We start from the raw sequence: 9,795 nt of genomic DNA on the forward strand, positions 1-9,795 counted from the left end.
ATTAACTAGAGATTTAGGAAACCTCTGTAATTTGCAGAGCTTGAAGCTCTCTTTTAACAAGATCAGTGGTGAGATAACTGAGTTCATTGATGGTTTATCTGGATGCAACAACAGTATCTTAGAGACCCTAGATATTGGATACAACAAATTAATTGGCAAACTGCCTAGTTCCTTAGGATATCTTACGAAGTTGAGATCCGTTAAACTTTGGTCTAACTCGTTTCAAGGTTCAATTCCTCCATCAATTGGAAATTTATCATTATTGGAGGACTTCTACGTTGCGAACAATCAGATGAGTGGCATCCCAGAAAGTCTTGGTCAACTCTCAGCCCTAGCTGCTCTAGATTTCTCAGAAAACTTGTGGGAAGGTGTCATTACGGAAGCTCATTTTGTGAACCTCTCAAGTCTAACGGATTTTCTTCTCTATAGATTGTCCAATAACGTTTCCTTGGTATTCAATATCAGTTCTGATTGGATTCCCCCTTTCAAACTCAAGTACATCAAGATTAGATCATGTCAACTAGGTCCAAATTTTCCTAGCTGGCTTAGAAATCAAAACGAGCTGACAACTTTGGTACTCAACCATGCGGGGATAACAGGTACCATACCTGATTGGTTTCTGCAATTGAATCTGCAGTTTAAGGAACTAGATATTGGTTCTAATCAATTGAGCGGACAGATACCAAGCTCCTTGCACTTCCTTGACTCAGCTACCGCTGATTTCAGTTTTAACTCTTTTGAAGGTCCGTTCCCACGCTTATCATCTAATGTGACTATATTATTTTTGAATAATAATCTACTTTCTGGCCCAATTCCACAGGACATTGGTGAAGTAATGTTCCTTGTTGAGGCCATCTATATCTATGACAACTCTTTTGATGGTAGTATTCCACTGTCCATGGGTAATTTAACAGAACTACTAACCTTGGATATGTCAAACAATAGTTTGTCTGGGGAGATTCCTGAATTTTGGAATCATATTCCTTTCTTGTTGATTCTAGATTTGTCAAATAACAATCTTTCTGGTAAAATACCTACATCATTAGGTATTCCTAGTTCACTGAAATTCTTGAAACTCAGTAACAACAATCTCACTGGTCAAATCCCTCCTTCCTTGCAGAACTGTACTCTAATGCTTAGTATTGATCTTGGTGACAATCAATTATCTGGAAACCTTCCAAGTTGGATTGGAAAAAGCATGAAATCATTGTTGATCTTGCGCTTGCGATCCAACTTCTTTGGTGGAAGTATTCCTTCGGAGATATGTGACCTTCCATATCTTCATTTATTGGACCTTGCAAACAACAGTCTCTCGGGATCCATTCCTTCATGTGTTGGAAATCTGACTGGAATGAAGTATCAACTTAAGGATATGAATACAGAGTTGTATCAGGGACAGCTGAGTGTGGTGACAAAAGGAAGGGAACTTGAATATCAAAGCACTCTTTACCTTGTCAACAGTCTCGATCTTTCAAGCAATAATCTATCAGGAACGTTGCCAGTTGGGCTTACAAGCCTTGTTGAGCTTGGGACATTGAACTTGTCTATGAATCATTTGATGGGGACAATACCAGAAAATATAGGTGAACTGAAACTATTAGAAACTCTTGACTTATCGAGAAACAAGCTTTGTGGCCAAATTCCACCAGGCATGGTTTCTTTGACATTTTTGAATCACTTGAATTTTTCATACAATAATTTGTCTGGAAAAATTCCAACGACCAACCAGTTCCAAAGTCTTAATGATCCATCAATCTATGAGGGAAATCCTGCACTTTGTGGGCTTCCATTATCAACCAAGTGCGCTGATGGCAATGAAACAACTCATTCCTTTGATGGAGACAAAGACAACGGAGATGCTAAGGACAAAGATGAGATTGAACTCCTCGGGTTCTTTATTAGCTTGGTGTTGGGTTTCTTTGTGGGGTTTTGGGGAGTCTGTGGGACTCTGATCATCAAGAAATCATGGAGGCAGGCTTATTTTTCTTTTGTTGATGGAGCCAAGGACAAATTCCTTGCATTCTTCCTGGTAAATGTTCATTGTCTGCGAAGGAAAATCTTCAGGAATTAAAAAAAAGCTTAGCATATCTCCAATGTAGCAAGTATCCGTTACTTGCATGACATGTTGGTACTCTAATTAATAATAAAATGATACTATAAGCATTTATTTTATGATACCTGAAGCGTTTTTAACCAGAATTGTGTTAAGAAAAATTAATTAAATAGTAATAATTTTTTAATATTTAATTATTTTATATCTAAAAATATATAAATAAATAAATTTAATGTTTATTGACATGAAAATTCTCATATTATTGTTATATTTGAAGTTATTCAAATCCAATCATTTAGCAATTAATACTCCTTTTCTCACTATGAAAGAATTTAAATTTCATTTTATCATTTCTAAAAGTTTAATGAAGTTTTCTAAATAGTGCTATAATTAAAATGAAGTTTGTCTAAATGACTTATTTTGAGAGAGTGAAAATGTCAAGAAGAGAAAGCATCATTGCATGTTTCAAAAGCAGGATTGAAATTTTGAAAAGGAGGTAGTTTAGGTTTTGGTTTTTTTAATATAATCTTAAATTATAAAATGAAAACTTTTTATTTATCATGTAGTATTTAAATATTAGTATATAAATTACTTTTTGATAAATATACTTTGACTTGGAATCTTTTGTCATGGTCCGTAAATCCGTGATTAGTCCAAACCGTATGAACTGTCGAGCTAGTCCACATGCAAAGGTCCATCAAATGTTGCCTTGACAATTAAACAAAGTATTTTAGGGTAGCTAGAATACTTTTCAAAATAAAATTTTCCTTATATTACAAAAAAGTCTAAGTTAGATACTTTCGTATTTATTTTTACTTGCACACCAAATTTTTGTCAAGCAGGTTATTATAAATAACACTTTTAAAAGACAATTAAATCAATTGTGCCGAATCAAGTAATTTACTTTGTACTTAAATCTTAAGTATTTTGTTTTTTCTTCATTAGAACAATAATACTTATTTATTCTCTCTAATCTCTTTTTTCATATTTATTTATTTTACGTTTCCGCGTCAATTGTCAAAAAACCTATTTTAGGCTTATTTAGTCTTACGAACATGAGACTACAACGTTGCACAGAACTTAACTAAAGTTCAAAGTCCGTGACACCTTTACTTCACTTTCTATAAAATTGAAAAAAAAATCTAGCAAGTTCATTAATATCATTAACTATATAAAACTTTAATATAAGTAATATAATAAGAAGAAAATTTTAACATTTCAGTAAATGAATGGTTTCATGTGACACCACTTTTCTTCATATAGATCCGTTAATGGGAATGAAAATATATATATAAACATAGATATGTAAACCGAACAAATTAAATAAAAAATATTGTTAAAAATATATATATGTATATATTAAATACAAAAAAAAAAGTATTTGAGAATTTACTTGGCAAATAAAAGACTCAACAATTAAATGCAGAGTTCGAAAATTTTGGATTAAAACAAGATGAAGTTATTCTTCAAAGGGTTAAATAATAATTTAAAAAATATTAGGGGGGGCTAAGTAAAATCCTTTCGGAGCGTTATGTGACTTGGGAACTGCTTCTCTGTAACATTGTTGGCTTAAACTGAGTGCCCATATACCGTTTGAGTATCTCCAACACAAATACTAGCTTCAGTTGCGAACCTGGTTCGGTCACTCTCGACAAATCTGTTGTACCATGTTCTTGCTTGCAAAATTATCTAATCTATTTATCAGAATTGTTGTAATCTGCCGTACCATGTTTCCTTGTCAAGTTGTCGAATGCGCTGGCTAATCAGAGACCATATCCTTTCTAACCACCAAACTCCATTATCAGATGCGCTTGCTTTTTCTTTCATTGTAAATGATAGTTTTGTCTGCAGTAAAATATTTTATTGTTGAATGGAAAATTTGAAAAGATGCATTCTAACCATACAAAATTTGATTAACAGCATTCTTTGAGCAGAGAATGCTGCTTTGCAATGAAATGGAAAGACACAAGTAACTTTCTTTACCCGTATCTGTGTTTATGCAACCACTCTGCTGACAAAAACAGCAACAGAGTGCTACAATTTCAGCATGAGTAGTTAGCTTATTTAGAACATGTTTATTATAGTATCTTGCAAACTAAACCTGAGTTTCTTACTTGTTCATTGATCTTCTTAGGCGAGCTAATTTTAATGATACAAACACCATTACCCTTTCTTTCGTATCATCAAGGAATTGGAAATAGACATGCCTCCAAGATTTCTTCACTATTAAGGGCCCGCACACTGCCCAAAATCCCACAACAAATCCCGGTCCCATGCTGATATAGAACCACAGCATTTCGTTGTCATCTCCATCTTCAATGTGCTTGTCTCCTGCGCCAGGGGAATGTGTTGGATCATCATCGCCGTTGCACTTTGTTGGTAGTGGTAGCCCACAAAGTCCACTGTTACCTTCATAAATGGATGGATCAATGAAGGTTTGAAACTGGTTGGCTGATGGAATCTTACCTGACAGGTTATTATATGAAAGGTTCAAGTGATTCAATGAAGTTAAGGAGACCATGCTTGGTGGGATCATGCCAGAAAGTTGATTTCTTGAGAGGTCGAGTGTCTCCAGCCATTGCAAGCGACCAATACCTGATGATATCTTTCCTGTCAAATGGTTCATTGACAAGTTCAAAGTGCCCAATCTTGAGAGATTTGTCAGCTCTTCAGGGAAATCTCCAGATAAGTTGTTGCTTGAAAGGTCTATGCTATTCACAAGAAAAAGATAAACATCATAAAAGAGATCTCTTCCTTTTGCCACAACCCACAACTGCGACTCATATCTGTTATCCTTAATAATGGTTGAAAATCCACTCATATTGCCAATACAACGAGGAATTGATCCTGACAAATTGTTTTCTCCCAAGTCCAGTATATGGAGAAGGGAAAGATTGCATAATTGTCTTGGAATATGCCCATTGAACATGTTTGACCGCAAACTTAGAATCAACAAAGATGGCATCGTTTCTCCAATCCAAGTTGGGATGTCTCCAGAAAGCTTGTTGTCGCCAAGATCAAGAGTTTCAATGAGTGTGCAATTCTGCAGGGTAGGTGAGAGTTCCCCAGAAAGATTGTTTGTGCTCAATCTTAAGTATTTAAGTGCAGTCAAAGAACCCAAAGAATGTGGTATATCCCCAGATAAACTGTTATTAGACATATCAATAAGATACAAGTCTGGTATGTTATTCCAGATATCAGGAATTTTTCCAGTCAACTGATTGTCAGAGATGACAAAAGTAAGCAAGAAACTCATTTCTCCAATGGATGAGGGAATAGAACCATTTAAGGAGTTGAAAGAGAGATCAACATCAGCCAACATGGGCATTCTTTCACCAATATCATGAGGAATCGGTCCAGAAAGCATATTATGGTCAAGATGGAATGAAGTCAAATTCAATGAAAAAATCGGTAGAGGGCCTATGAAATTATTGTAGTTCAAGAAAACAATACCTTGAGGCATAAACGTTATGGTGTTTGGCAGTGTACCAGTTAACTGATTGTAACTGAAGTCTAGTTCATTCAAAACTAAATCTAACTCCCAAAACCACTTTGGGATGGTGCCTGAGATCCCAGCATTCCACACAGCTACAGTCTTTAGCTCATCTTGATTTCTTAGCCATTCTGGAAATTTAGGGCCTACTTGGCATGATTTGAGATTTATGTATGTAAGTTTGAAAGGAGGAATCCAATTGGTACTCACATTGAAAATCAAGGTGATGTTCCTAGACATTTGAGCAATGGATAGCTCCTTTAAGTTTGTGAGATTAGAAAAATGAGCTTCTGTTATAACACCATGCCATTGATTGCCTTTGACATCTAATGAGACTAAGGAGGAGAGTTGTCCAAGGCTTCTTGGAATTGTTCCTTCCATTGCATTCTCTGAGAGATAGAATTCCTCTAATGAAGACAAATTCCCTATGGATTCGGGAATGGAACCTACAAAGTAGTTTTTCATGAGAAAAAGATGTTTTAAGTTCCTCAAGTGTCCTAAGGAATCAGGAAGAATGCCGCGCAGTTCATTGTAACCCAAATGCAATGACTCTAAGCTGCAATTGTTGCATTGAGATAAGCCATTGATAAATTCACCTATATCACCAGTAATCTTGTTGAAAGAGAGATCAAGCACATGCAAATTGCAGAGGCTTCCCAAATTTCTTTTCAACAGCTTGCCTTCAATAAATGAATTTTTAGACAAATCAAGGTTTTGAAGATTGATCATGCCTGCAAATCCATCAGGAATTTCGCCTCTGAGGTTGTTTGAGTTGAGATCAAGATACTCAAGACCACTTATATTAAAAAGCCAACTAGGTATAGAGGAGTTGAAACCATTGTTTGAGAGATCAAGCACAGAAAGGGATGAAAAATTAACAAGGGGAACTGAGAGAGGAAGAATGGAAAGTCCACAAGCTGGTAAGTGCAACTCCTCTAATGAAGGAAGCATGTTGACAGCTTGAAGCCAGTACGTCCCAACCTTGCTAAGATCAACACTTCCCAAATTTAGGTGTTTCAATTTGGAAAGGGTTGATAACCAATGTAAGTCATTCTTGTTTGAGTCACTAAAACAAGAATTGAGATCAAGATAGTGCAAGTTGGTAAGGTTTCCAAGAAATGAAGGAATTGGTCCACCGAAAAAAGCACCCGAGAGATTGAGATATCTCAAAGTCTTGAGTGATCCGACGAAGTTTGGGATTGAGACTCCTTCAAAATTGTTCATACTCAAGTCTAAGTACTTCAAATATTGCAAATCAAGCAAAGAAGGATGTATCTTACCACCTAATGCATAAGATGTTACATCCACATCAGGATTATTGGAATACAAGTTGGGAAGTTTGAGCTTGGTGACATGATGTCCGAGCTTGTCACTGCACTGCACACCAGCCCAGCTACAACAATCTTCTCCTCTCCAAGAAGAGAGCCTCCCTGAGGGATCTGTGAGACCGTCTTTGAATTTGAGAAGAGCTTCCCTCTCCTTTGCAATGCAACTAACATTTTGACTCTCACATGAACCAAATTTAATAATTTCGAGGTAAAGGAACTCATAGGAGAGGATCATAATAAGAAACAAACACCAGACAGAAGCACTAGTGTTTGCCATGTCTCTTGCAGGTAAGAAAATGTACGAAGATGCACTTGAGCTTATGCTATTATAGGAACCAAAATAATAATAATAATAAATAAAAAGAACAGTTCCTTGACTTAATATCTTTCTGCTGGACCATTGAGGAAACCATAGTTTTCTCAGTTCTACTGTCTTTTGCACATATATAAGATATTTTTATTCCAGAGCGGTTTTATAGAAGTTATAACTATACAAGAAGTCGTGTGGGAAATCACTTAAATGGTTTCATATTCCAAGTTTTTACTTCCCATTGTTTCTAATGTAACAGGAACTTCCATTCATTATCTCTCCTTAGTAAAGAGGAAACGCATCATATAAAACATACAGCCTTTCCATCCCACTTGTTCTTTATTTGTTTACTTTTTTCGATTATAAAAGAACCCACTTGTTCGGAAAGAGTAGACAATACCAAAAACATGCATCTAGACTCATTTTGACCCAAAAGGGGTCAAAGATGATGTCCATATTGTGGAGCTGAATGAAGGTTTTCTGAACTTTTAATCTTTTTATTTCCTTTTGTTGAAGTCAAGTAACAGTTTGAATAATGACCAAATTGTGAATGCAGAAGTTTCCAAGAAAGGAAAGTATGGATTCTTAGAGATTGGGTTGGGGACAGCAGTTTGGCACCCATCGACTCCAGCAAAATCTAAAAAAACCAGCTGAATGAAAGGGTGAAAGTGAACTCACCTCAATTCTAGTTCCTGTCATGTAAGTAGAAGAAAATGATAAAGCAGAGGTTTTGACTGTTTGTAGAGAGAAAGAAGAAAAGGAAAAAAACTGAGCAGCGGATGGAGGAGGAAGATACTTCATTAATCAGTAAACACATAATATATACAAGCATTATATGGTTAACACCTGCGTACAAATGGACAAGTGTTATTAACCTGAACATGCACAAAGACACCTCATAGCCACTGGTATAATGTACTTAATAACCAGTACAATGAAGCAAAATACATAGAGTAGAACAAAATGATAACATTAATGCATGCTCAGTGCTTTAACTCTAACAGTTCCAAGAAGATTGACCATCTTTTATTATTTCCAACATTACTAGGAATACAGAGATGCATACACTTGCATACAAAGTCATTTCCATAAAAGACTTATGAACTAAACTGCAATTTTTAGCTATTGTTCACATGCAATTAATGTCCAAATGACTGATAAGAAAATCAATGAATCTGCACTTTCGGTCATTCTATTTATAGGGAAAAAGGAAAAAAGAAGAAAAGAAAAGAACAAAGTTGCTTTATGTTAAAGTCAAAAGTTTATTGGTAAACCATTAGAGGAATCCATAGTTTTCTCAGCTCAGTTGTCTCATGCAAATGTTTAAGATTTTCTGACAGTCTTTCTTTATAAGAAGTCATGAAAGGTGGAACTCAAGCTAATCCAAAATCTAGCTGACAAAAATTTAGAAATAAGAGAAAATAAAAAGGTGGAACTCAAGCTAATAATAATTCCACGAAGATTAACCCTTTCTTTTAGTCTTTCCCGTATAGTAGAAACATGTAGATGCAGACAGTGGCAGACCAAGTCACTGCTATTAAAATTTCATAAACTATGCAACTTTTAGCTAGTATTTTATTTTTGGCATGCAATGACACAAATATGGGTTGCTTTTGACTAGCATTGGGTACAGGTAAAGAAGGACAACCCATAGCAGAAACTGGAAAATTTCAGTCTATTCATACTGTGGAAAATGGGAAATTTTCACACTTTCCATATTTGTGGAAATTTGTTAACCAAATTGTACTCCTCGAGTGGCAGAAGATCTTGCATCTTTCTAACGAAGAGTTGAGCACAACTTAGAGAGAGCCAGTTCAAATAATTAAGTGGTTAGGAACAGGGCGAGAAAGTAATGTATGGATAGGGACATTAGACACCCATCCATCATTTCAAAGACTAATTGGAGAACCTGTTTTAAAAGAATACTTTTGATAATGCCTTTCCACAAGCAAGAGCTGGGAGGATTTGGAGAAGCTTAGAAGATTAATTGCGAAAGCTCTTTTATGATGATTATTTTCTTCGACTAAGTTTTTCACTTTTTATGTTATCTAAACGAGCTTTTAACCCAATATTAAATATGATTTGACATATAATTATAGCTGCATGATAGTTAATATAGCTGCACTTATTACCACATTAATTATCCAAGTCATTGATCATGTGGATAGAAAATACTAATTGATATCACGTTTAAAAATATATATAATTTTTCATGTAAATTAAAGATTTGTTTGAGTATAAATAAAAAAAGTTAAGAACTAATTCAGGTACAATAAAAATTGAGAAGTTGGTGAAGCAATTGTTAATGTGCAGAGACTCTTTTGCTATTTAAGTCAACATTTTCTTTTGCACTCCTTTAATGCTATTTGTGGAAATTATTGAACAAACTAGTGGGCCCCTTTTTAATGTTAGGTCAACATTGAACAATTGAAAATAGATGACCTCCGGAAAGAAGAATTTACTAAGCATGGGCTGACAGGTGGCTATGCTCAACTTATAGCATAAGATCAGATATAGTAATATTAAGTTTAAGATTTATATTTTCTCTTTTCACAAGTTTAAAAAAAAATAAAGAAGAAAAGAAATATAAAAACATACTAGTAATATTAAT

At 35.0% G+C, this 9,795-nt stretch overlaps 2 protein-coding genes across 2 annotated transcripts; one reads left to right on the plus strand and one right to left on the minus strand.

The window, feature by feature from the left end:
• The first annotated feature begins 205 nt into the window (after nt 1–205).
• On the plus strand, nt 206–2,071 carry LOC110427941 (receptor-like protein EIX2). Its single transcript, XM_021443593.2, has one exon. It carries the CDS (start codon nt 293–295, stop codon nt 2,069–2,071), a length of 1,779 nt encoding a protein of 592 aa, XP_021299268.2. The 5' UTR covers nt 206–292.
• A 2,092-nt stretch (nt 2,072–4,163) lies between these two features.
• LOC110427942 (receptor-like protein EIX2) lies at nt 4,164–7,166 on the minus strand. Its single transcript, XM_021443594.2, has one exon. It carries the CDS (start codon nt 7,149–7,151, stop codon nt 4,164–4,166), a length of 2,988 nt encoding a protein of 995 aa, XP_021299269.2. The 5' UTR covers nt 7,152–7,166.
• Nucleotides 7,167–9,795: the final 2,629 nt, after the last annotated feature.

The sequence above is a fragment of the Theobroma umbraticum genome, unplaced genomic scaffold, assembly GCF_002168275.2.
Source record: "Theobroma umbraticum cultivar Fairchild unplaced genomic scaffold, ASM216827v3 scaffold_239.0, whole genome shotgun sequence".
In the NCBI taxonomy this organism is placed as follows: domain Eukaryota; kingdom Viridiplantae; phylum Streptophyta; class Magnoliopsida; order Malvales; family Malvaceae; genus Theobroma; species Theobroma umbraticum.